General features: G+C 45.4%; 1 protein-coding gene across 1 annotated transcript; it reads left to right on the top strand.

Annotated features, from left to right (window-relative positions):
* The first annotated feature begins 3,320 nt into the window (after window positions 1-3,320).
* Window positions 3,321-22,952, top strand: TTC9B (tetratricopeptide repeat domain 9B). Its single transcript, XM_077482641.1, has 4 exons — window positions 3,321-3,771; window positions 13,411-13,593; window positions 16,287-16,310; window positions 21,934-22,952. Exons 1-4 carry the CDS (start codon window positions 3,411-3,413, stop codon window positions 22,026-22,028), a joined length of 663 nt encoding a protein of 220 aa, XP_077338767.1. The 5' UTR covers window positions 3,321-3,410; the 3' UTR covers window positions 22,029-22,952.
* The last annotated feature ends 4,830 nt before the right edge of the window (window positions 22,953-27,782 follow it).

Raw genomic sequence — 27,782 nt, forward strand, 5'->3', positions numbered from 1 at the left:
TCTCCCCTTCTCTCTCTCCCTCTCTCTCTCCCCCCCACTCTCATTCTTTCTCCTCTCTTATTCTCTCTCCCCCTCTCTCTCTCTCTTTCCCCTCTCTCTTCCCTCCCCCTTCTCTCTCTCTCTCTATCTCTTCCCCACTTTCTCTCTCCCCTCTTCTCTCTCTTCCCCCTCTCCCACCTCACTCTCTCCGCCCCCTCTCTCTCTGCCTCTCCCCCTCTCTCTTCCCCCCTTTATCTCTTCTCCCCCTCCCCCCTCTCTCTTTCCCCTCTCTCTTTGTTCTCTCTCTCGCTCTTCCTCCTCTCTCTTTCTCTCTTCTCCCCTCTATCTCTCTTCCCTCTCTGTCTCCCCCCTCTTTTTCTCTCTCTCCCCTCTCTTTCTCTCTCTTCCCCTCCATCTCTCTTTCTCTCTCCCCCTCTCTCTCATCTCCCTTTCTCTCCCACTCACTCCCCACTCTCTCCCCCCTCTGTCTCTCCCTCTTTGCCCCCTCTCTTTCCCTCTCCATCACCCTCTCTCTCTGACTCTCCCCCTCTCTCTTTCTCTGACTCTCCCCCTCCCTCTCTTCTCTTTCTCTGTTCCTCCTCTCTCTTTTACCCTCCCCCTCTCTCTTTCCTTCCCTCTCTCCCCACTATCTTCCCCTCCCTCCCCCCTCTCTCTTTCCCTCCCTCTCCCCCTCTCTCTTTCTCTCCCCCTCCTCTCTCCATTCTCTCCCCCTCCTCTCTCTCCCCTTCCCCCTCTCTCTCTCCCCTTCCCCCTCTCTCTCTCCCCCTCTCCCTCTCTCTCTCCCCCTCTTTCTCCCCTTCCCCCTCTTTCTCCCCTTCCCCCTCTTTCTCCCCTTCCCCCTCTCCTCTCTCTCTTCCTCCTCTTTCTCCCCTTCCCCCTCTCCTCTCTCTCTTCCTCCTCTTTCTCCCCTTCCCCCTCTCCTCTCTCTCTTCCTCCTCTTTCTCCCCTTCCCCTCTCTCTCTTCCCCTTCTGTCTCCTCCCCTCTCTCTTCCCCCTCCGTCTTTCTCTCCTCTCTCTCTGCCTCCTCTCTCTCTCCGCCCTCCCCCTCTCTCTCTCTCTTCCCCCTCGCTCTCTCTTTTTCCCTCTTCCACCTCTCTCCTCTCTATCTCCCCCCTCTCTCTCCGCCTTTTTTCCCTCCTCTCTCTGCATCTCCCTCTCTCTCTCCCCCCTCTCTCTCTGCCTCTCCCCCTCTCTTCTCATCTCTTCCCCCCCTCTCTCTCTCCCCTATCTCCCTGCCTCTCTCCCCCCTCTTTCTACCCCCTCTCTCTCTGCCTTCTCTCTTTCTGCCTCTCTTCCCCCCTCTCTCTGCATCTACCCTCTCTTTGCCGCTCTTCCTCTCTCTCTTCCCCCTCTCTTTCTTCTCTTCCCCCTCTCTTACCCCATCTCTCTTACCCCTTCTCACTCTTTCCCCCTCTCTTTCTCTCTCTCCCCCCCTCTTTCTCTCTTACCCCTTCTCTCACTTCCCCCCCTCTCTCTCTTCCCATCTCCTGTCTTTCCCCTTCCTCTCGCTATCCCCCCTCTCTCCCCCCTCTCTCTCTCTCTCTTCCCCCCTCCCTTCTCTCTCCACCCTGTCTCTCTTGCTCTCTCTTACTCCCTCTCTATACCCCCTCTCTCTCCTCCCCTCACCTCCTCTCTCTCTCACTCTCTCTTCCCCCCTTCTCTACCCCCTCGCCCCCCTTCTCTCTCTCTCTCTCTCTTCCACCCTCTATCCCCTCTCTCTCCCCCCTCACACCCTCTCTCTCCCCCCTCTCTCTCTTCCCCCTCCCTGTGCCTCTCTCTCTACCTTCCCCCCCCCCTCTCTCTACCTTCCCCCTCTCTCTCTCTACCTTGCCCCTCTCTCTCTCTACCTTGCCCCTCTCTCTCTCTACCTTGCCCCTCTCTCTCTTTCTCTCTTCCCCCTCTCTCGTCTTTATCTTCTCCCCTTCTCTCTACCCCTCTTTCTCTCTCTCCCCCCCTACTCATGTCTCCCCCCTCTCTTTCTCCCCCCCTCTGCCTCGCTCTCTCTCCCCCCTCTCTTCTACCTCTTTCTCTCTTCCCCCTCTCCCCCCCCCTCTCTTCCCCCTCTCTCTCTCTTCCCCCTCTCTCTTTCTCTCTCTCTCCCCCTCTTTCCCCCTTCCTCTCTCTATCCCCTCTCTCTCTCCCCCTCCTCTCTACCTTCCCCCTCTCTGTGCCTCTCTCTCTTCTCTCTTCCCCCTCTCTCTCTTCCTCCCTTTTTCTCTCCCCCTCTCTCTCTCTTCCTCCCTTTCTCTCTCCCCCTCTCTCTCTTCCTCCCTTTCTCTCTCCCCCTCTCTCTCTTCCTCCCTTTCTCTCTCCCCCTCTCTCTCTTCCTCCCTTTCTCTCTCCCCCTCTCTCTCTTCCTCCCTTTCTCTCTCCCCCTCTCTCTCTTCCTCCCCCTCTCTCTCTTCCTCCCTTTCTCTCTCCCCCTCTCTCTCTTCCTCCCTTTCTCTCTACCCCTCTCTCTCTTCCTCCCTTTCTCTCTACCCCTCTCTCTCTTCCTCCCTTTCTCTCTCCCCCTCTCTCTCTTCCTCCCTTTCTCTCTCCCTTCCCCCTCTTTCTCTCTCCCTTCCCCCTCTTTCTCTCTCCCTTCCCCCTCTTTCTCTCTCTCTCTCTCTCCCCTTCCTCCCCTCTCTGTGCCTCTCTCTCGTCTACTCCCTCTCTCTCGTCCCTCTCGTCTCTCCCCCCCCTCCCTATATCTCTCTCCCCCTCCTCTCTCTCTCTCCCTTCCCCCTCCTCTCTTTTTCTCTCTCACCTTCTTTTTTCTCTTTATCTTCCTGTGTATGTGTGTGTGTGTGTATATATATATATATATATATATATATATATATATATATATATATATATATATATCTACAGTATATACACACACAATGTTTCTTTTTTTTTTATTATTCTGAATGGTCGCTAGGGGAAACAAAGCCTAGACAGTTCTTCTCTCAGACACTTTGATAAGTAGCGTTGCTCCCAAAAACACGTTGGCTGTTTTTATATGACTTATTCTATATAAACAATTGATTAAAATAAACAAATGGACTCTTATGTGATTTTGGTCTGGTGCCCCTTGCTGTATTTCTATACTTTGATAAATAAGGCAGGTTGTTGTGTGTTGGTAAAATAAAATGCCATTATTTCCCTGTTCCTATAGTATAGACGATTCTTTTCAACAATAGTTAACGCATCTTTTACCGCCAACAGGAAACGTTAATCGGTGAGGGATTTCTCTCTGTCGACCGATCACCTTCACCATGACACTTGCCTGGTGGAAATCCCTGACTTGGAGCAATGCTCAAGGGGTTAAGGAGACTAAACTGGGCTGTGTGGTACCCAGAATGCAGCGGGGGATGGACTGATGCTCTCGTTCGTCTCTCCTCCTCCTCCTCCAGCATCCTCAGCATCTCTGCCATTCATCCCCTATGCACAGAACGTACATCCAGAGAGAACAGGCGCTGGGATACCCTCAGCATGGACCAGCAGTGAGGACCATGGGGGACCAAAGCAGTGTAGGTGGGGGGAGACAGCCGGCCACCCCTGAACCCGAGGTGGAGGCCAGGATCCAGAAAGCGGTGGAGTTCAAGACGGAGGGGAACCGCTGCTACAAGGACAAAAAATTCCGGGATGCCATAGGCAAGTATCACCGGGCCCTGCTGGTGCTCAAGGGTGTCCACGAAGATGGGGAAGAGAGGAAGGCCAATGGCGGAGCTGGCACCAGGTTGACGGAGGCTCAGAAGGTGCGGGTGGAAGCCACGGAGATCGAGTGTTATGACAGCCTGACTGGTAGGTGATGGAGGCATGGAAGAGGGATGCAGCTGTGGACGGGCGGGGGAGGAGGGCTCATTGATGTGGAAGTGACAAGAGATTAACCCTGTGCATTGTTCTGGGGGGGTCCTACACGCTCGTTAACCCACTGTGTGCCAACCGAGGCCAGAAAAAATGTCACCGCCTGCTGATCTGTGCGGCCAGAGGGTGTAGCACCCTGCAGCAGGATGGGCAGACCCTTCACGGCTCATAACCCTGGCTCCCTGCGTGATTCTGGGATGGTGGTATGAAATGCAGGTCCCTAAGGTCTCACTATGTGGCCCTGCAGAGGGAGGGGCCCCCCGTCCTGTGTTCCCAGCTGCCATCTGTCTGGGTCACCCTGCAGTGGGAGGAGAAATCTCGAGGGGGCTTCTTTTCTTTAGAAGAGCCCCCAGCCAGCCATAGCATTTAGGTTCCCAATATATAAGAGAGCCTATTAGAACAATTGAAGATCATTTCTGATTGGCTGCTGTGGGTTATTGCAACACATGTTTCATCGCTCCTTTCCGACTATAGCAGACCACACGCATTACATCGCATCTGATTGTACAATCTACTATGGGCCACAATCACACTTTACCATTTACGAAACAAGCAGAAGACATTTGCTGTGCCATTCATTGTTAACGGCACCCTGAACGCGCTAAAGAAGACACGCATTTGTCACGCGGACAAAACATCAAGCGCGCAGGTTAAAAAAAAAAAAAACGCACAAAGCTCGATGTTCAAAAACATGAGCTACTTAGCCTGGTGCAGGTCAGCCCATTGAAATCAATAGGTTGTCCTATACATTTGGCGTATAAATGCGCATAGACACAAAAAAAAACGCGGTGCGATTTTGCGCACGTTCACAGATGTGGGGCTTGATTCACATCAATGCCTGTCAGGAGCATGCTCAAATTTGCACGTTTTCCCAAGGACAGTAAACCGGCCCTTAGTTTAGAAAGTCTGGAGACCCCTGGACCACCCAACATGCACAGAGATGCACCGCTCTTTGGCCATCAGTTCCTGGTGGTGCTAACACATTTCGGTGCACATGTGACCCAATCCGCAAAAGGTGCCGCAGCATCGTGCGGTTCAGCGCGCCACAATTTTAGGGTCAGGGATTTCTCTTCTCGTGTTTCTCACGGGTAAGGCAGCCAGGCTCTCCTACACTCAACATGCGAAAAACGCATGAAACTGCCCGTGCCGCTAGGTCATGCCGTACTGGAGTGACGCTAGCCTGAGATCTACCAACAATTATGCAGTACAAAGGCCTGTCTGATTGGATACAAATTGTTTAGATAGATTTATGGTGGCCACACACGCTTCGTTTTTTTTTTTTTTTTTTTTATCCAACCGATGTGCAGAAAGATCGAATCTGCAAACGATCGAATAACTGTCAATCAAAATCCACTTCCCTGTGTGTGCCATCAATGTGAAAGGCAATGAGTATTTTAGGAAGAGGAGGTCAACAGTAGCAGCCTATGAACTCCCTCAGTACAGATCCACTATAAAGCTCACCATAATCTGTTTACACAATCTCCTTTAACTTCACCATACATATTACAATCTGGTCATACAATCTCTGTACAATCAATTTGAGATCTACCAAACCTATGTAATATGAGGACCTACCTGAACTATCCAATAAGACACACCCTTGCACTACATACTTGTTGGTCATACCTCCCAACATTTTGAGATAGGAATGAGGGACCCCTACTAGCAAACGTATGTAGGCAGAAGACACGCCCACTGCCACACCCCTTAAAGGGGAAATAACCAAAAAAAAAGGTTAAATAAATCCACAAGTGCTTTTTTTTTTTTTTACCACTACTATTCCTTTATATTGGCTCCTAAAATTTAACAAGTCAGCAATTTAGAATTTGGATGAAAGGTTTAGCACTGGGAAACACGTTTTGAAAGTTAAAAAGTGCATTTTATATACAACTATATAGATCAGATCAAAATGAGGGGCAAATGAAGAGGAAAGAGGGACAGAGGGACATTGCTCCAAATCAGGGACAGACCCTCCAAATCAGGGACATTTGGGAGCTATGTTGTTGGTAGATCTAAAGGAGATTGTACAATCAGATTGTATCATGTTGGGAGAGCTTTAGATCTACCAACAAGTATATAGTGCAAGGTCCTGCCCAGCTGGATACAGATTTGTTGGATATTTAAGGTAGGTCCTCCTATTGCATAGTTTTGTTAAATTTAAAGGTGATTGTACGGTCAGATTGTAACAAGTTAAAGCTCACCACACACATTGCAATCTGATTGTACAATTGCCTTTAGATCTACCAACAGCTAAGCAGTACAAGGGCCTCTCTGATTGGATACAAAATGATTGGATATATTAGGTAGATTCTCGTATTACATAGTTTTGGTAAATCCAAACTTGATTGTATAGAGAGATTGTAACGTGTATGGTAACCCTAAGAGATATAGGAGCCAATTGGAATCCCTCATGCACTGGTCTGACTCATCAGAGTGATATCTGATTAGCTACACGTGAAATTTGTGCATCTTACTGAATAAGCCCCCATCTCATAGTTCCCCCCCTTCTGCTTTAACACCCGATAATGGGAGGGGCAGGCTCCATCGGGCTTGTTAAAAAATGCGGAGGCTATATTATTCATTCATTAAAAATCGAATGGTTAAGGAAAATACTGCATTATGGCCACTAGATGGAGCTGATGATTATACAAAATAAAAATACTTATTTACTGTGATCATCAGGTCCATCTAGTGGCCATTTTTAATGCACTGCCATTGAATAGCCCAGTGGTCTCCAAACCAGGGCCCGGGGGCCAGATGTGGTCCTTTGCTTGCTTTTATCCAGCCCTTGGGGTAGTGTTCCTCTAACTGATACAGGACACTATTCCAACCACTGGCACCAATGATGGGGCACTATTCCTCCTACTGACACCAATGATGGGGCACTATTCCTCCCACTGACACCAATGATGGGGCACTATTCCTCCCACTGACACCAATGATGGGGTACTATTCCTCCCACTGACACCAATGATGGGGCACTATTCCTCCCACTGACACCAATGATGGGGCACTATTCCTCCCACTGACACCAATTATGGGCCACTATTCCTCCCACTGGCACCAATGATTGGGCACAATTCCTTCCACTGGCATCAATTATGGGGAACTATTCCTCCTACTGACACCAATGATGGGGCACAATTCCTCCTACTGATAGCAATGATAGGACACTATTCCTCCCACTGGCACCAATATCCAGCCCTCCTAAAGTCTGAAGGACAGTAAACTGGCCTTTAGTTAAGAAAGTCTGGAGACCCCTGGAATCGCTCCTCATATCTCATATGGTGACCATACACAGAACAATTTTATATACAATCGTATTGTCGATCAATTTACTACCCAGGAGAAAAATGACAATTGAAAAGTTTGTTTTGATGTATCATACACTTAACTGTCACATCACTCTGCCTGCTTTTATAAAATCAGATTTTCCATCCAGAGTGATCAGAATAGTTTTGATAAAACCGATCAGTTCTGCTCTAAATCGATCAACGACACAGTATGGGGTGTATTTATAAACAAAATCACAGATCTATTCATCCTGTGAAACTGCATTTACATTTTTTCTGTTCTGGAGGAAAATTTTAAAGTTGCTAGGCTATTTTCTTCCTAGGTTGAATGTTATTCATTCATTAAAAATCAAGTGGTTCAGGAAAATACCACATTTTGGCCACTAGATGGTGCTGATGATCGTACAATAATAAATACTCATTTACTATGATCATCAGCTCCATTAGTGGCCATAAATCAGTATTTTCCTGAACCACTTGATTTATTTTTTTTGAATGAATAACATTTGACCCAGAGATAAAATAGCTTAGTAACATTCAATTTTGGTAAAATTTGCACAGAGCAAATGTACCTGTACATGGAGTCTCACAGAACAAACATCTCCATTTTTTTAATTTAAAAAAAAAAATTTTTTTTAAATACACCCCACACTGCGGCCAATTTTGGTCAGAACTGATCAATTTCATTGAATGCATCTTCATTAGTAGATTCAATGTTTTTGTCGGATTCTATGAAGAATTGGAAATGACCAGTAAACCATACATTCTGATTCGTTGATGGCTTATTGCACAATCTGTATCACATAGTGGTCACACACCAGAGAAAATTTGGTTCAAAAACATTACTTTTCAGAAAGTTTTCAAATGAATCCCATCAACGATCAGTTTGGACCACAATCATGAGGAACATTGAATGATGGAAGTATTGTCTCTAATGAATGAATTAAAAAAAGGAGTCGTTATAATGAGATAGAGCATTGATGTTGATTTCAGGTAACATCTCCACACATTGCACAGGCGCTGAGGTCACATGGAATGCTCCCCCAATGAACACACTGATATGTGAGATCCTCCTGGGCGGGGCCACGTGCTGTGCCTCAATACACCTGCCAGAAGCAATTACATTTTATCTGCAGTGTCACCTGCTGGCTAAATATTGTATTGCAGTCTCTCCAATCAGTTAATACAGGGGCTCCACTATTCCCAGTACGAGGGGCACATCCGATATTTTACAACAATTTACCAGCCAGAAATCGAATCAGTTTTATAAATGAATATATTCACCCTTTACACCATCAGAGTCCCTCTTATATCATATCAGAGTCGACCTTATATCAGAGACCCTCTTATGTTAGAGTCCCCCTTACATCAGAGACCCTCTTATGTTAGAGTCCCCCTTACATTATGGGCCCCTTCTGAGTCCCTCTTACATCAGAGTCCTCCTTACATGAGATCCCCCTTACATCAGGTGTCCCCCTCAGAGTTCCTCTTACATGAGATCCCCCCTTACATCAGGTGTCCCCCTCAGAGTTCCTCTTACATTCGTCTCTCCTTACATCAGGTGTTCCCATCAGAGTCCCTGTTATATTGGAGTCCCCGTCACATTATGAACCCCATCTTAGGTCCTCCTTACATGAGGTGTCCCCATCAGAGCCCCCCTTACATTAGGATGGCTATCAAGTCCCCATCAAAGCCTTCCTTACATTGGAGTCCCCCTTACAATATGGGCCCCATCTGAGTCCATGTTACATCAGAGTCCCCCTTACATTAGGGTTCCGATCAGAGTCTCCTTTACATCAGGTGTCCCCATCAAAGTCCCCCTTACATTGGAGTCCCCCTTACAATATGGGCCCTATCTTACATATGCGCCCCCCTTAAACTAGGTTTGCCATCAGAGTCCCCCTTACACTAGGGTCCCCATCAGAGTACCCCTTAGATCAGGTGTCCCCAGCAACGTCCCCCTTACACTGGAGTCCCCCTTACAATAAGGGCCCCATCTGAGTCCTTCTTACTTCAGAGTCCCCCTTACATTGGGATCATCATTATAGTCCCCCTTACATCAGATTCCCTCCCTACATAAAGGTGCCTCTGTCAGAGCCCCCTTACATTAGGATCCCCATCAGAGTCCCCTTTATGTCAGGTGTCCCCATCAAAGTCCCCCTTACATTATGGGCATCATCTGAGTCCCTCTTTCATCAAATTCCTCCTTACATCAGGTGTCCCCATAAGAGTCCCTTACATCAGAGTCCCCCCGCTTACATTACGGTACCCAGCAATGCCCCCCTTACATCAAAGTTCCCTCAGAGTCCCCCTTACATCAGAGTTACCCCATCAGAGCCCCCCTTACATTAGGTGTCCCCATCAAAGTCCCCTTACATTAGGTGTCCACATCAGAGGCCTCCTTACATCACATGTCCCCCTCACTGCCTCCCTTACATCAGAGCCACCCTTACATCAGAGTCCCCCCAGACATCAGAGACCCCCTTAAATCAGAGCCACCCTTACATCAGAGTCCCCCCAGACATTAGAGCCACCCTTACATCAGAGTCCCCCCAGACATCAGAGACCCCCTTACATCAGAGCCACCCTTACATCAGAGTCCCCCCAGACATCAGAGCCACCCTTACATCAGAGCCCCCCTTACATCAGAGCCCCCCTTACATCAGAGCCCCCCTTACATCAGAGCCCCCCTTACATCAGAGTCCCCCTTACATCAGAGTCCCCCCAGACATCAGAGACCCCCTTACATCAGAGCCCCCCTTACATCAGAGTCCCACCAGACATCAGAGACCCCCCTTACATCAGAGTCACCCTTACAGAGTCCCCCCAGACATCAGAGACCCCCTTACATCAGGTATCCCCATAAAAGTCCCCCTTACATCACAGCCCCCCTCCCCCACCTCAGGTGTCCCCATTAGAACTCCCCCTACATTAGGGTCCCCATCAAAGTCACCCAGGCCATAGTTTGGAGACCCCCGACTTATTACAGAAGGTGTAAACCACTGGATGACCAAAAAAGAATGAATTTGAAGTATTGCGTGACCCGTATTTTCTTTTAGAAAATACAGATCTCCCCGTTTTTTTTTTGTTTTTTTTTGTGTTTTCACATTAGGTATAAAAACAATAGCAAAATATTTAAACATTATATCAGTTGCAGAGTACCCCCCCCCCCCCCCCCGTCTTCTGTGTGTCTGCTTCTCCTCCCAGCCAATGAGGTCTTTGGACTCCTGGCCAATTGGGTATTAGGACTCCTGTTTCTCCTCCCAGCCAATCAGGAAGACCCAATAGGTCAGGAGGAGAAACAGGAAGACATTAGCAAATATTAATTCACTAATGTCAAACAACTGGGTGGGCTCCAGGCACAGTGCTCTGCGCTCCGAGCCCACCCTGTTTGGAAGCCAATTAGAGCCTCAGGCTCTAATCATGTGCTTCAAAAAATAAAACCATAGAAATCCATGCATCCGGTGCCCTTGCCGTTCAGTAACACCCGCCCTGTGACTGGACAGTGAAAGGAGAAGCAGCCCAGTGATAAGCTCATCTCTTTGTTACTGCTATAAAGGGCATCACTAGAGGGAAAAAAAGTTCCAATTTGATCTAATCCCTAAAGTAAACCCCCAGCTAACCACCCCCTCCCCCCACCAAAATTGGCGATTCTCTTACATTTCCTGGTATAGTGGTGAGTTAAGTCCTTATGGGCCAGTTCACACCACATACAGTCCAGTGCGTTTTATTTTTGCATCAAAAATGCATGGAAAGTAGCTTATATGGTTTTCAATGGCATAGTTCACACTAGTGTGTTCCAGAAAAAAACATGCTGCATTTTTCATGCACTGGACTGTACTGGAACGCTGTAAAATGCATTAAAAACGCACCAGAACACACATGTCCTTATTTAAGGTTAAGAAAAAAAGAGGGGGGAAAAATGCACTGGACTGCATCAAAATCGCACTAAAAATGCATCTAAAATGCACTGGAGCACATCAAACATGTGTCAAAAATGCACATGCAAAAAAGCATCTGAAATGCATCCGGACTGTGTTTCTATGGTGTGAACTGCAGATTTTCTCATTACAATACTATAGGGGGGTCTATGCCTAAAAAAAATTTTTGGATGAATGTCACAAGCATTCTCCTATACATCAGGAATTCTGATTGTGTTTTGTTTAATCTGCTGATTTCCTATGAACTTCAGCTCCATCTAGTGATCATAATGCGGTATTGGCATGATTGAGGTATTTCAGGAAAATATGTACGTCATGGCCACTAGATGGCGTTGACAACCCTAGGAAACCAAGATATTAAGCAAAATGACCAGAATTCATGAGGGCTAGGCTAATGCTTGTGACATTTGTCCAACTATTTCCACCCTAAAACTGATAATGTGATTATAATAAAGTCTTAGCAGTCACTGTAAAGTGTTTGTTACCCCAACACTTCCTTTTCCTGTTATGTGCTTGCTGTACCATGTACTTGTATGAGAAAGTCTCCTCTTATCTTTGTATTGCTTCATGTATGTGACATCCCTGGTGTTCCTGCTAGTCCCTTTACTTTCCTATTAAAAACTAACCACACTAAGCAGCAGAGCACATGTGGTCAGTTCTCTAGCTATGCTGGGAAATCAGCTTGCTCTCTTCCAATGAACAAACTTGTCCTGACATGCCCCCATTGCTTAGTCATTCACTGGGAAGCTCAGTGTTCTGCTGCTTCTCCCCCCCCTTCCCCCTCCCCCCCCCAGCTCTTATGCAGCTGAGAACAGAGGGAATGTGATCACTTATAAAAAAAAAAGGAAAAAAAGGGTAATTATAAGGTTTTTTTTAAATATCTATACACAAATGTTCTGCGTTTTATTTCTATTTAAAACTGAATGGGTTGTTTACAAGGTGATTGTTTACAATCATTTTAAGGCCTCGTTTACACTTGTGGTTCAGGGGGTGGTAAAAATACTCAGCCATATTTTTACTGTACCCTTAGTTCACACCATAGAAACGCAGTCCGGATGCCTTCCAGATGCTTTTCTGCATGCGCCTTTTTGACGTGCTTTTTATGCGTTCCAGTGCTTTTTTGATGCGGTCCATTTTCCCCCCCCCTTTTTTTCTTAACATTAAGGCTGGGTTCACACCTATGAGGATTAGATGCGGGTTTCCCCGCATCCAATTCACATAGCAGGAACATGTGACTGGCCACCTATATGTTCACATATCTCCAGGGTGGCTGCAGAACGCACTGCACAAAAACGCTGTGCGTCTTTGGCTCCGTTTCAGGGCCGAATCCAGGCATAGAATCGGCCCTGATTCGTCCCTGAAACTTGGAACAGGGTTGTACAGCACTCCTGTGCGATCCCCAGCGGGTTATAGTGTGAACCTGGCCTCAATAAAGACATGGGTCTTCCAGTGCGTTTTTGGTGCGTTTTTGATGCTTTTTACAGCGTTCCAGTACAGTCCAGTGCAGAAAAAATGCAGCACGTTGTACTTTTTGTTTTCTGGAACTGGAACGAACTGGAACTGCAAGCACTGGCATGAACTATGCCATTGGAAATCATATAACCAACTTTCCATGCGTTTTTCATGCAGAAAAAAAACGCACTGGACTGGATGTGGTGTGAGCTGCCATGGATGTACATTTGCCACAATGCTTTGCTTCACTGCTCAGCAAAATGTATTCTCACTGTCGCACTCAACAGGCAGTACAGCTCTCTGAACATGACCTATTGAACTGGAGGTCACACCACAACCACGGCACAACCGCGTGCGATGCATGCAGTTGGGCCACAGTGCAGGCTTTTGGGGGGTTAAAACAGGTGGCAACATAGGGCGCCTTCTTCTGTCAAACACCCTCTGAAGAGCAAACCATGACTGATCGCTCTTCAGAGGGCAACACAAGTGTAAATGAGCCGTAAAAGACTTGAGGAGGCCCACATCAATATCTCCAGAACAATAGCAGGTAAGGATCTGCAGAAATCCCAGCAGGGGTATAAAGCTGACCTGGGGGGAGGGGATTTAATCCCTACAAAACTATCAGATAAGATGATTATAGCGCTCAGGGGGATGCGATCAGTTCAGTTCTTTGTTCTCTATTCTGTTAGGCCCGGTCAGGTTATTTCTGCATGTTGGAATGTCCATGGGGCCGGTGGGGGGGTTATGACATCACATCATATAAATATTCTTTTTATGTCCGACGCGCTTCACCTGGCGGGGGCTCACTTATCTCTTTGTGTTTGTTCCATTATGAAGTGATGAAGCTCTGGATTTGTCTCATTCTCCCCTGACAATTGCTGTCTCCTCAGCCTGTTTACTGCAGTCAGAGCTGGTGAATTACGAGCGAGTCAAGGAATACTGCCTGAAGGTTCTGGAGAAACAGAATAGCAACTTCAAAGCCACGTACCGAGCTGGCATCGCCTTCTACCACCTTGGCGATTACGGCAATGCCCTGCTCTATCTCAAAGAGGCCCGGAGCCGAGAGCCAACAGGTAAGACGACTGTTAGTACTGCCCCCCAATCAATATCTGGGGGGGCTGATATAGGAGAAAGAAGAGCGTTGTTCTCGGGTCAGTCTTGTCCTGAAAATAAAGGCTTTGGTTTAATAATGAGGATACTTTGATAACACAGCATTGAGTTATCATCCTATATAGCACCTTATTTCCGATGGAAGGGTGCTCGGACATGCAGCAGTTCACTAATGAAATCCTGCACTGTGTCTCTGCAGCAATAAGGGTGTATTTATAAAAAAAATTAGAGCGCTATGAAGCTGCATATACATTTGTTATGTGCAAATTGGGGTAAAAACGGATGAGATTAGGCTATTTTCTCTCCAGGTTGAATTTTTTTGATTTATACAGAATAGAATGAATAAGGAAAATAGCACCTTATAGCCACTAGATGGAACTGATGGGAGTAAAAATAATATTTATGTTGATCTTCAGCTCCATCTAGTGCCCATAACGCAGTATTTTCTTGATTCATTTTTTCCTATTATTCTGAGCTGATAATAGACAACCCCCCCCCCCCCCCCCCCCAGAAAATGGTATCAATTACCTTTTAAGAGGGAAGTTTCAGGAAAAAAACTTACATTTTAAATAAAGAACTTTGAAGCAAAATAAGGTCCGGTTCACACTGAGGCAGCACGACTGCCTCAGTCGACCTGGACACGACCGCTGCGGCGACTTGCAAAACGACTTCTGTTTAGAAGTCAATGCAAGTCGCCCCCAAAGTCGCACAGGAACCTTTTTCTAAGTCGGAGCGACTTGTGCCGATCCGATTAGAACGGTTCCATTGTACAGAATGGGACGCTACTTGTCAGGCGGCTAAGTCGCCTGACAAGTCATCCTAGTGCGAACCAACCCTAAAGGTCAGTGTCCATCAATGCAGCCTGATTAGTGCTCATCTGCAGCCTCTAATATGCCCATCATTGCAGCCTGCTCAGTGCCCATCTGCAGTCTCTAATATGCCCATCATTGCAGCCTGCTCAGTGCCCATCTTCAGCCTCTAATATGCCCATCATTGCAGCCTGCTCAGTGCCCATCTGCAGCCTTTAATATGCCCATCATCGCAGCTTGCTCAGTGCCCATCTGCAGCCTCTAATATGCCCATCATTGCAGTCTGATCAGTGCCCATCTGCAGCCTCTAATATGCCCACCATTGCAGCCTGCTCAGTGCCCATCTGCAGCCTCTAATATGCCCATCATTGCAGCCTGATCAGTGCCCATCTGCAGCCTCTAATATGCCCATCATTGCAGCCTGATCAGTGCCCATCTTAAGCCTCTAATATGCCCATCATTGCAGCCTGATCAGTGCCCATCTTCAGCCTCTAATATGCCCATCATTGCAGCCTGCTCAGTGCCCATCTGCAGCCTCTAATATGCCCATCTGCAGCCTCGCCAGTGTTGGATTACACAGATCGAGCAATCTCCTGTGTACTCAGCGCTCAGTCACTCACAGTCCCGACCGGCACATATGATAGACAGAACAGTGGTCCAATGCCAGGCCAGGGGGCGGGACTGTGTGTGATTAAGCACCGGGTACACAGGAGACAGTGCTTCTGTGTAATCCAGCAGCGCTCATCCCCTCCTTGCCCCTCCGAGGCAGCAGGAACCGGCGTATAACACGCACACACGATTTCCCCCTGACAGGGGGAAAAAGTGTGTGTTATACGCTGATAAATATGGTACTTACTGTAATTTTCTGCTCCTGATGCCGATCCATGGCTGCATACATGGGGTAGTATGCTTCCATATTGGCACCAGGAAAATTGAAAATTGTATCAAGTAGTTATCGTAATTTTATTTTCCTGTCGCCAATGCATGGCAGCATACCACCACATGTATGTTGCCATGTTGGCATCAGGAAAAATATTTACTATGATTGTCAGCTCCAGCTAGTGGCCATAATGCAGTATAACCTTGATTATTTTTTTCAGATTACTCTCAACGTATAATGGAGCTGATAATAGGAAATAAAAACAACAGAAAATTGCATCAAATATCGTAATTTTATTTTTCTGGTGTCAATGCATGGCAGCATACCACCACATGTATGCTGCCATGTTGGCACCAGGAAAAAAAAAATGATTTACTATGATTGTCAGCTTTATCTATTGGCCATAATGCAATGTTTCCCTGATTCATGTTTTCCTTTTATTCTGAGCTGATAAAAGAGCTGATAATATAAAAAGAAAAAGAAAAATGGTATCAAATACTTACTGTAATTTTCTTCTCCTGGTGCCAATCCATAGCTGAATACATGTGGTAGTATGCTGCCATATTAGCACCAGGAAAATGGGAAAATGTATCAATACTTACAGTAATTGTATTTTCCTGGTGCCAATCCATGGCAGCATACCACCACATGTATGCTGACATGTAGGCACCAGGAAAAAAAACTTCTATAATTGTCAGCTTTATCTATTGGCCGTAATGCAATATTTTTTTTTTCTTGATTAATTTTTCCCCTTATTCGCAACTGATAATTGAGCTAATAGGAAAAAAATATTTATGACTGTCAGCTCCATCTAGTGGCCATATTGCAGTATTGTCTTGATTATTTTTTTCCTGTTGTGCTCAGTCGATAATGGAAGTAATAATAGGAAAAATATTTATTATGATTGTTAACGCCATCTAGTGGCCATAATGCAGTATTTTCTTGATTTATTTTTTTCTATTCTCAGTGGGTGATCCAGGCAAGGCAATGGGTAACTATAAATCCTTTTCCTTAGAGACTGGCTTTATTTTATATTTTTAATGTTGATCTAGTGACAGAGCTTTAGGGCTGATTCACACTTGCCATGAAAACAGGCAGCTTTACACCCCGACCACCCACCTTAACCCAACACAGTGGGCGGAGAGGGGGTTGTACACATGCCGCAGTCATGATGCTGGAAATGCCCACCAAACCCACACCATTCAGATGAATGGGGCTGTGCCGCAACTGTCCTGCAACTTGCAGTGTGGTTGTATGGTCTTTTTGGAGATAAAATGGGCGGGGAGGAGACCAGCCTCCCAGATACCTGCCAACTGTCCTCTGAAAAGTCATCTACTGCTGACTGCTTTTCAGAGGGGTGGCAAGTTCTGAACCTTTAAACCAAACCTTATGGAATATTTAGGGCCCATTTACATTGCTGCATTTTAACGCATGCTTTGCAAAAGGTTGATAATAAAAATATTATCTGTTCCAATTTCAGTGCCGCAGTTTTAAAAATAGAACATGTCCTTTTTTTCTGTGTTTTGTTGGGAGGCAAATAGAAGTCAACAGCAGCGCATCAAAACGCATATAACATGTGTTTTCATGCATTGGCCACAGAAGATAAAAAGTGTTAGTCAATGGTTGTTAACCCTATCCACTCCAAACTCTAAATTCATAAACAAATTGGAAACCTGGATCAACAAAAAAAGGAAAGGCACCCGCCTAACGCTACAAAAATGGAACCTCTACATATGTCACGGGCAAAAATCTAAGCGGCCCTCCTACTCTTCCCAAGACTCCCCAAGGCTGCCAGGGCATCAAAGACTTATTCAAGCTTACATGGTGGTAAGGACCAACAGCAGTAGGGCAGGGATGCCCTGGGCGGGACCATTTACTGGAAGAAGGGGGCACAGTAGAGGCCACGCTACAGGCTGCCTGTTCTGGGGCTGCTTTGATCTGTGGCTGCAGCGCTCTCCCCTCCCACCTCTTCCCCTTGTTTGTCACACAGCGCCTGGAGCGATGTGTGTCAGAGAGCTGGGTCTGTGCGTGTGTGTTCGGGGGCACATGTGGTAGCAGATTGAATCAGTGTTCCACCTATCACGCGAGCCGGTCTGGGGGGGGGGGGGGGGGGGGTGGGCGGGACCTTGTTACGGTGCAGCTGAACACACACACTGACCCAGCTATGTGACACACAGTGCTGCGTGAGATCCAGGGCAGGCTATGGTGAGTCTGCATTCATAGGCAAAGTGAGGCTGCGATTATGGGCACAGAGAGGCTGTGATTATGGGCACAGAGAGGCTGCGATTATGGGCACAGTGAGGCGGGATTGATGGACACAGTGAGGTGGCATTCATGGGCATAGGGAGGCGGCAATAATGGGCACAGTAAGGCTGCAATTATGGGCACAGAGAGGCTGCTATTATGGGCACCGAGAGGCTGCAATTATGGGCACAGAGAGGTTACGATTATGGGCACAGAGAGGCTGCGATTATGGGCACAGTGAGGTGTCATTGATGGGCACAGTGAGGCGGCATTGATGAGCACAGAGAGGCTGCGATTATGGGCACAGAGAGGCTGCGATTATGGGCACAGCAAGGTGGCATTGATGGACACAGTAAGGTGGCATTGATGGGCACAGTGGGGCTGCGATTATGGGCACAGAGAGGTTGCTATTATGGGCACAGAGAGGCTGTGAATATGGGCACAGAGAGGCTGCGATTATGGGCAAAGTGAGGCTGCGATTATGGGCACAGAGAGGATGCTATTATGGGAACCGAGAGGCTGCGATTATGGGCACAGTGAGGCGGCATTGATGGTCACAGTGAGGCTGCAATTATGGGCACAGAGAGGCTGTGATTATGTGCACAGAGAGGCTGTGATTATGGGCACAGTGAGGCGGCATTGATGGGCACAGCGGTAGGCTACATTTGATGGGCACTGATGAGACTGCATTGATCTCTTGTCTGCAGTCTCCGATCATCTTTAGAATTATGTCCTCAGTCTTTAACCATCGCCTGTATCATGTCCTCAGTCTCTAACCATCTCTTGCCTTATATTGTGTCTGCAGTCTCTGAGGGGAGTTTACTTAATTGCCAATGGTATTGGTAATATGCAGCAGGAAGGGGGTTAATGCACTGTCACTGATGCATTAGTATAGATCCCATGGTCTGTAGGCGCTGTAGCTTTTCACAGCAGGGGGGGGGGGGGAGTGTATGCTAGCTGATGCATGGGGTTACTATTAAGAGTTAATGACACCGCCATGCGTCTGCTAAATAGCAATGCATTTCTGTGCATGTTGGGAAAGCACACAGATTTTGCGCACATTTCTGACATGCAGAAGAATCCTTAGTTATTGTGTACCCTAGTAATATGTAATAAGGAATATTTTCTAGGTGGGGAGGGCAAATGTTTGGACTGTACTCTTGAACTTGCCAATACCACCCAATAAGTTGTTGACTTGGAGTGAGTATTCAGGGTCGGAGTTCAGGCTTTAATGGTTGCATACTTGTTCTAAGTCAGTTGCTCACCATGTAGTGAATCCAGACTTAGGATGATAGCTCCCAAGTCTATGTTTGTCTCCTCACAGGTTCTCTTTACTGTAATCATCTCACATCACGTGTGCTTCTACCTCCATAAGATATGTGCTGCTGGACTGGTCTCCAGCTTCTAGATACATGGGGTCTATCTATAAATCATTTGCAGTCAGGATGTCTTAACTATTTGCACAGGTACCCAGAATATTTATTGTATTGTTTGTAATATTATCTCTTGTGATTGCCAACTCCATCTAGTTGTCATAATGCAGTATTTTTTTTGATTAATGTATGACCACCAGATGGTGCTGATGATCATAGGAGACCATCATAGTTCATTGTGTCTGTTCGAATGCTTAAAGGGGTTGTAAAGGTTGTTTTTTTTATTTTCTAAATAGGTTCCTATAAGCTAGTGCATTGTTGGTTCACTTACCTCTTCCTTCGATTTCCCTTATAAATGTTTTTTTTCTTTGTTTTCTTTGTCTGAATTTCTCACTTCCTGTTCTTCCTCAGTAAGCTGTTCAGTAAGCTGTTCTGGCTGACTAACCACCAGCTCGGATGATGGTGAGAAGTTTACTGAGGAGAAACAGGAAGTGAGATATTCAGACAAAGAAAAAAAACATTTAGAAGGGAAATCGAAGGAAAAGATAAGTGAACCAACAATGCACTAGCTTAGAGGAACCTATATAGAAAATAAAAAACGAACCTTTACAACCCCTTTAAAGTGTCACTAAACGACCTTATGCTCCAAAAATAAAAAATCCATACACATCTACTACTTAAATTCCAACTCTGGGAACCTTAACAATTATTCCTTGCAGTCAGGCCCAGACTAAATGGGTTGTTTTCTCATTTAGGTCTAGGGGATTTGTTAAAGAAGATTTATGCACCCAAACCTCCACTCCTCCTGCCAGATTGGTGCCAGCAGTGTCTCCCCTCCTATGCTTTAGTGGGTTGGGTTTTAATAACCCAGTAATCAATTTTTTATACTGTGTTCTTAAGGCCCATAAACACGATCTGACTTTTTGACAACAAACATGCAAATTAGCTGTTTTGGATTAACATCCGACCGTGTGTACGCTCCATCGGACAAACTTTTTCCGTTTTCATCTGACTTTTGTTGGCTGTGCGAACGGACAAACTTTCTGGCAACAAAAGTCCAATAGAGCAAAGTCTGATCGTGTGTACAGAAAACCATAGGACTTTTGTACAAAGTACAAACACGCATGCTGAGAACCAATGCAAAAGATGACACCAATACAGAAGTTGACCAAAGGTGGCGGTAAAGAGCAGAAAAACCCACGTGATTTGGTGAAAGTTGGCTGAAAAAGTCCTGCCGTGTGTATGCAATACAAGTTCTCGGCCGACGCCCTTTGTACAAAAATCCACGGGAAAGTTTGTACAAAGTCCGATCGTGTGTATGAGGCTTTACTGTGTTTTTCTGTAATGTAACGCAAGCCCCCGAGCCTCTCTTTCTCTTCACTACTCCTAGAGGAGGCAATCAGAGTCTTCAGACCTACTAGAGAAGACGATCAGAGGCTTCAGACCTACTAGAGAAGACGATCAGAGTCTTCAGACCTACTAGAGAAGATGATCAGAGTCTTCAGACCTACTAGAGAAGATGATCAGGGTCTTCAGACCTACTAGAGGAGAGGATCAGAGGCTTCAGATCTACTAGGGGAGACAATCAGAGACTTCAGACTTATTTGAGGAGACGATCAGAGACTTAAGGCATACTAGAGGAAATGATCAGTCTTCAGACCTACTTGAGGAGATGATCAGGGTCTTCAGACCTACTAGAGGAGAGGATCAGAGGCTTCAGATCTACTAGAGGAGACAGTCAGAGTCTTCAGACCTACTAGGGGAGACAATCAGAGACTTCAGACTTATTTGAGGAGACGATCAGAGACTTAAGGCATACTAGAGGAAATGATCAGTCTTCAGACCTACTTGAGGAGATGATCAGAGTCTTCAGACCTACTAGAGGAGACCATCAGAGACGTCAGACCTACTAGAGGAGACAATAATGCCCTGTACACACGGTCGGACTTTCCGACCATAAAATCCGTTGGATTTTTCTGACGGATTTTGTCCGAAACTGATGTTGCATACACACAGTCGGACAAAGTTGTCGGAAAATCCAATTGTTCGGAACGTGGTGACATTCATTACATACGACGGGACTAGGTAGCGGCTAGTAGCCAATAGCTTTGGTCTCGTAATTTGATCCGAGCATGCGTGGCACTTTGTCCGTCAGAATTCTCTACAAACGATCTGAAAAAGTCTGATCGGATTTTTTTTTGTCGGAAAATTTTAGATCCTGCTCTGAAATTTTTTCCGTCTAAATCTCCAATGGAAAAAGTCAGATAGAGCCCACACATGATCGGATTTTCCGACAACATAATCCCAACCTTTTCCGTCTGAATTTCCGACCGTGTGTACAGGGCATAAGAGTCTTCAGACCTACTAGGGGAGACAGAGAATTCAGACCTACTAGAGGAAACAATCAGACTGCAGACCTACTAGAGTAGACCATCAGAGTCTTCAGAAATATTAAAGGAGACCATCAGGCTTCAGACCTACTAAAGTAGAAGAGCAGAGTCTTCAGATCTACTAAAGGACACAATCAGAGACTTAAGACATACTAGAAGAGAAAATCAGAGACTGCACACATGCAACAGGAGTGGTTTGAGTCTGAAGACACACTGCAGGAGAGTCAGACACTGTAAACATGTTACATAAGGTTGCTAGAGATCACTGTCTATATAGCTTATTTACAAAGGTGTGCTTCCACCATTGGCTGCTGGGGTTGGCAAAGGGCCGCATGTGGCCTTTGTGCCTCACGTTGGGCACCAGGGCCTTAGGGGGTTGGTCTTTTGAGATGGAGCAGGGATACCCCACACTCTTAACACACACTCTCAACATATACAGTACATCATCCATAATGCAATCCATGTTGACATTTCCCACATATATACACATCAACTACACCTCCACTTAGGGATTGGCTTGTGTGTGTCCACTTTAAATAATTACATTTTTAGTTCTTTTTTTTTTTCTTTTACTATACTTAAAACCATTACTTTCTTTTCTCCCCAGATACCAATGTTCTCCGTTATATCCAGCTGACAGAGATGAAAGTGCAGCGGTCAAACCAACGGGAGAGGAAAGGATTGAAGGAGGTGATTGGATAGCGCAGCCTGGCACCCAATCCCAACCTCCACCAGACTCATATCTCACGATCCTGTGAGCCAAGGGATGGTGGCTAATACTGAGCATCGCCCGGTACAAACCTCACCAGTCTCCTTCCTACAAGGAGATGGCAATATAGAAAAATAATAACAATGCAGCTCTGGCACTTTATATAAATTATATGAATCATTTTATATATTTGCCTCTCGACTACCTATAATGTGTCAATGCATGCAGCACAAGTATGTGTATATATGTATCTAGAACATAGATAAATATATAAATATATATAAAAATAAATATATATATATATATATATATATATATATATATATATATAGACATACTCCTCATTGAAGAGAACGGGTCATGCTCAGTATTGCTCTGGATGCAGCATGTTGATTTAAAGAATGCCCCAACTTTACGCTGTCATTCTTCCTATCAGCCTATGAGAGAAAGGAACTACCCCCCAGTGACACATCGACCTCTGCTGGTCGCTGCCATAATAGCATCATGGATGCCAATGGGTTAGTTAATCCGATAACATGATCTGGAGAGTGTACTACCAACTATAAACTCCTCTACAATATAATGATTCAGAATCCATCATACATACCCACACATGTGCTCGGAGAACCCCTCAATGCGAAATATTGCATTGTCTTCAATTTCAAGGTTTCTCATAGGAATGATGAAGACCTTTGCAGAAAAGTGGATGTACATGTGATGCCTGATCCAATATATCGCCTCTGCACCTTACGACCGCCGCATCGAACGCTCTGCACTTTCAGCATCAGCAGGAACCATATCTAAGAGAGACATGCTCCCCCACGCCATACTAAGTGAATTCGTAGCTTGTTCTTCGGTCTCAGAATTATAAGGATGTTGTGTAGGACTTTCTTTTTGTAAATAAAGAATAAACAAAGCCTGTGTCTGCATATAATTCATTGACAGACAAAAAAAATAATTAAAAATCACGTGATACCCCATTGACACAAACCATTAAAGCTTAACTCCAGGAAAAACTAATTTTGTCTAAATACATTCATCATATGTTTCCTTACCTGAATCTGAGTGGGCTTTGTGCATATCTTCCAGATCTGTGTAGTAATCCAGTGTGAAGCTTTTCCTTCCTGTAATAAAGACCGCTCACTGCTGCTCTCTCTCCTTGTGCAGGGAGACTGGTCTGGTCTCAGCCTCCTCCTGTAGTTTTCTGTAGGCACCATGTAGTGGGTGGAGCTGCTGGGCCTCTCCCACAGCTCTAATCTCTGCACTGGCTATGTCCCTCACTGCTACCCTTACAAGGTAACAAATAGGTTTGCAAAGGGATTGGGTCCATACAAAGTGCATTGATATACTTTATGACTATTGAGGAATATATTTCAGTTAAAATATTTGTACAGAAGTTAAAGTGGAGCTTCAATCAGTTTTCTGAAAATTAAAAGTCAGCAGTTACAAAAACTGTAGCTACTGACTTTTATTAATCAGACCCTTACATGTACCGGAATCCAGGGCTGTGCTAACCCAAGGGGGCATGGGGACCGTGTTTGGTCCTAGGCGCCAGCATGTTAACTGTGGGCACCTGGCTGTGACAGCTTGCGGCTTCATTATGAATGGTCCCCCGCATAGACATGTGCAATTCGTTTTGTTCCGAATTAGTTTTTTGTTGAAATTTGGCATATTCGTTCATTTGGAAGTATCCGAATGAACAAAAGTGTATTTCAACAAATTTTTTCAAATTTATTTTTCTAAAACAACGGAAATTCGATAGAACGAAAATCAGAAAATCGGAAAGAACGAAGAACATTCAGATAATTTCATTTTTCATATTTGCTCTTATAATTAAACCATTATAGTTTTTTTTATTGTTATTATTACTTATTAATAATGAATAATAATAAAAACTCTAATAATAGTTATAAACTATTAAATTATAGGATTTGGAATTTCCTTTCAAATTTGGCTGTTAGCGAACGTAACGAATACGAATTTATCCGAAGTTATGAATTATCCAAAATAACGAATGCTGCATCTGAATGCAAATGAATGGAACATAACGAATATGAATGCATCTGAAGTTATGAATTATTTGCTGTCACCTCAAAATAACTCAAAACACAGCCATTAATGTCTAAACCTCTGGCAACAAAAGTGAGTACACCCCTAAGTGAAAATGTCCAAATTGGGCTCAATTAGCCATTTTTCCCTCAATCCGTGGCATGTGACTCGTTAGTGTTACAAGGTCTCAGGTGTGAATGGGGGGCAGGTGTGTTAAATTTAGTGTTATCACGCTCACTCTCATACTGGTCACTGAAAGCTCAACATGGCACCTCATGGCAAAGAACTCTCTGAGGATCTGGAAAAAAAAAATTGTTGCTCTACTTAAAGATGGTCTAGTCCAGTGATGGCGAACCTTGGCACTCCAGATGTTTTGGAACTACATTTCCCATGATGCTCAACTACACTGCAGAGTGCCAGAGCATCATGGGAAATGTAGTTCCAAAACATCTGGAGTGCCAAGGTTTGCCATCACTGGCCTAGTCTATAAGAAGATTGCCAAGACCCTGAAACTGAGCTGCAGCACAGTGGCCAAGACCACACAGTGGTTTAACAAGACAGGTTCCACTCAGAACAGGACTCGCCATGGTCGACTAAAGAAGTTGAGTGCACGTGCTCAGCGTCATATCCAGTGGGTGTCTTTGGGCAATAGACGTATGAGTGCTGCCAGCATTGCTGCAGAGGTTGAAGGGGTGGGGGGGTGCTCAGACCATACGCCGCACCCTGCATCAAATTGATCTGCATGGCTCTTGTCCCAGAAGGAAGCCTCTTCTAAAAGATGCTGCACAAGAAAGCCTGCAAACAGTTTGCCAAAGACAAGCAGACTAAGGACATGGATTACTGGAACCATGTCCTGTGGTCTGATGAGATGAAGATAAACTTATTTGGTTCAGATGGTGTCAAGCGTGTGTGGCAGCAACCAGGAGTACAAAGACAAGTGTGTCTTGCCTACAGTCAAGCATGGCGGTGGGAGTGTCATGGTCTGGGGCTGCATGAGTGCTGCCAGCACTGGGGAGCTACAGTTCATTGAGGGAACCATGAATGCCAACATGTACTGAGACACACTGAAGCAAAGCATGATCCCCTCCCTTCGGAAACTGGGCCGCAGGGCAGTATTCCAACATGATAAGGACCCCAAACAAACCTCCAAGATGACCACTGCCTTGATAAAGAAGCTGAGGGTAAAGGTGATGGACTGGCCAAGCATGTCTCCAGACCTAAACCCTATTGAGCATCTGTGGAGCATTCTCAAACGGAAGGTGGAGGATCGCAAGGTCTCGTAACATCCACCAGCTTTCTGATGTTGTAATGGAGGAGTGGAAGAGAACTCCAGTGGCAACCTGTGAAGCTCTGGTGAACTCCATGCCCAAGAGGGTTAAGGCAGTGCTGGAAAATAATGGTGGCCACACAAAATATTGACACTTTAGACCCAATTTGGACATTTTCACTTAGGGTGTACTCACTTTTGTTGTCAGCGGTTTAGACATTAATGGCTGTGTTTTGAGTTATTTTGAGGGGACATCAAATTTACACTGTTATACAAGCTGTACACTCACTACTTTACATTGTACATGTGTAATTTCTTCAGTGTTGTCACATAAGATAAGATATAATAAAATATTTACAAAAATGTGAGGGGTCTAAATGTGAGATACCGTATGCGAACGGAACGGAACGAATTTGAATGCATTTGAATTTATGAATGATCAAAATAATGAATGCCGATCATAATGAATGATCCGATAAACAAAAAAAACGAATGAAAAAAAAGCTGAATTTTTTTCAGGAGTGCACGTCTAGTCCCCCAGTCTTTTGGGACCTGTGACATGTCCGAGAAGACTGCAGGGAAGGAGGGGGAAAGTGTAAAAAACAGGTACCTGCTCCCCCCAAACAAAATACTTTGCTTCATGTCCTCTGCATTTTTAACTCAGGCTGCAGAGCTTTACAGAAGGCACCACTTGTGAAACTCGCCCACTGAAATCAATGAGGCCGTACCACAACCGCAAGCCAAATGCTTGGCACGCAGTTGCAGAGTGGTCCCGCAATGTAAAATTGCTGCAAATTACTTTTCAGAGGACAGTAACCACTGCTGTCTGTCAGAAAGAGACCTAAAGCGTATTTCTAGATTTCAATCAAATGCAAATCCAATTAATAATTGTCATATAAGCTCTATCATGGTAGGTTTATGTGCTTTGGTGTGCTATTGCAATCCCAAAATGTCATCATGCACTCTTATCACAGGTACTGTGCTACCATGAGATTTAGAGCATTCCAGAACACAGCCTCCAATTGTGTTGCTTTTCTCCTCTGTTTGGCGGAGCAATCTCCTGCACGACAAGGGGCAACTTTGTTGGATCGGATGCTCAGATAAGTAAAACTATTGAGCACCAATGCTGGTGGTAATTATTATTGCTGGAAGTTGATTTCTGGGGATTATTGCCTGCCCTGACACTTGCAGGAGGTTATTGCTTGCCCTGACACATGCTGGGTGTTATTATTGCTGGCACTGACACCAAAAATTGAGCTTATTTACACCCACATTCTATTTGGTGTATGCCCATGTCCTATTTTTTCTAAACCATAGCAAAGCAAACAGGGAAAGGTGGTACACAACAAGCCATACACTGTGAAGCAACACCCAATAAATTGGCTATGCCCACAAATGTGTCACATTTTGTGTCTTATCCCTTCTAGGCAGGTGGCAGGGGGCTCAGTAAGGCACCGTATGTTTTTTATCAAAGGGGTCGCTGCTTTCAAATGTTGACAACTGTGTTTTTTTTTTTTTTATGTCCATTGACACCAGTGTAAGGGACATTGTTACTTACTTCTGACTTCTCACTCTGTATGCTTCAATGTGCTAAATCTACAAAAAAAAAAAAGAAAAAAGCAGGACAGCTCTCTATTACAGAAGAATCACTTTTGCAATAAAACAAACTTACCTGCCTGGAAAGAAGAAAAAAGCCAGTTCACACCAATGACATCAGTCCATGTTTATTTGCACAAGCAAACATGATGACAGTCCTTGCCCGTAGGGACATCCCCTTCAATGGGTTTCAACTGACTGGGGGCTTAGTCTACATGGAATTGCCTACCATTCTATAGAAACCTTATTAAGTCAAGAAGTCAATTTGGCACTCCCATGCTATAGTAGAGGTAGTATACACGTCAGCATTCAACACTTCTTTTTTTCAATGCCATGTGCCATGATTCCATTCTGCGCTCCCTTTGTCACTACAGGACTCAGTAGGGACCTAAGGGTTGGAGGAAGGACCCATAATGCATGGCTAGAGACAAAGGTGTCCTCTGAACGTCTGTCACTACAGGACTCAGCAGGGACGTAGGGGGGCAGAGAATTGAACCACAATGTGTAAATAGAGATAAAGGTTTCCCCTGTTCCCTTTTCACTACAGGACTCAGCAAGGACATAGGCATTGGCTCGACTTAAGCATAGGCATTGGATCGACTTCTCTGCCTGGCTACCTTACGTTCTTCTCCTCTGAAATTCCAACAATCATTCTTGGTGACTTCAACATCCCTATTAATCTTAACACTCCTGCTACTTCTAAGCTGCTGAGCCCAACCTCCTCTTTTGATCTAAAACAATGGACAAGTGCTTCTACTCACTCTGTTGGCAACTGCCTTGACTTCATATTCTCCTAGCTATGCACTCCACACACCCTCTCCAATATTCCTTTTCC

The sequence above is a fragment of the Lithobates pipiens genome, unplaced genomic scaffold (genome assembly GCF_037356315.1).
Source record: "Lithobates pipiens isolate NorthernLeopardFrog02 unplaced genomic scaffold, aLitPip1_a1.2 Scaffold_1, whole genome shotgun sequence".
NCBI classification, from domain to species: Eukaryota; Metazoa; Chordata; class Amphibia; order Anura; family Ranidae; genus Lithobates; species Lithobates pipiens.

Excerpts from the sequence above, each read along its gene's own strand:
- TTC9B (XM_077482641.1), top strand. The coding sequence starts at position 3,411 with ATGCACAGAACGTACATCCAGAGAGAACAGGCGCTGGGATACCCTCAG. Across the intron at positions 3,772-13,410 it reads GTGTTATGACAGCCTGACTG|CCTGTTTACTGCAGTCAGAG; the intron begins GTAGGTGATGGA and ends CTGTCTCCTCAG. Across the intron at positions 13,594-16,286 it reads CCGGAGCCGAGAGCCAACAG|TGGGTGATCCAGGCAAGGCA; the intron begins GTAAGACGACTG and ends TTCTATTCTCAG.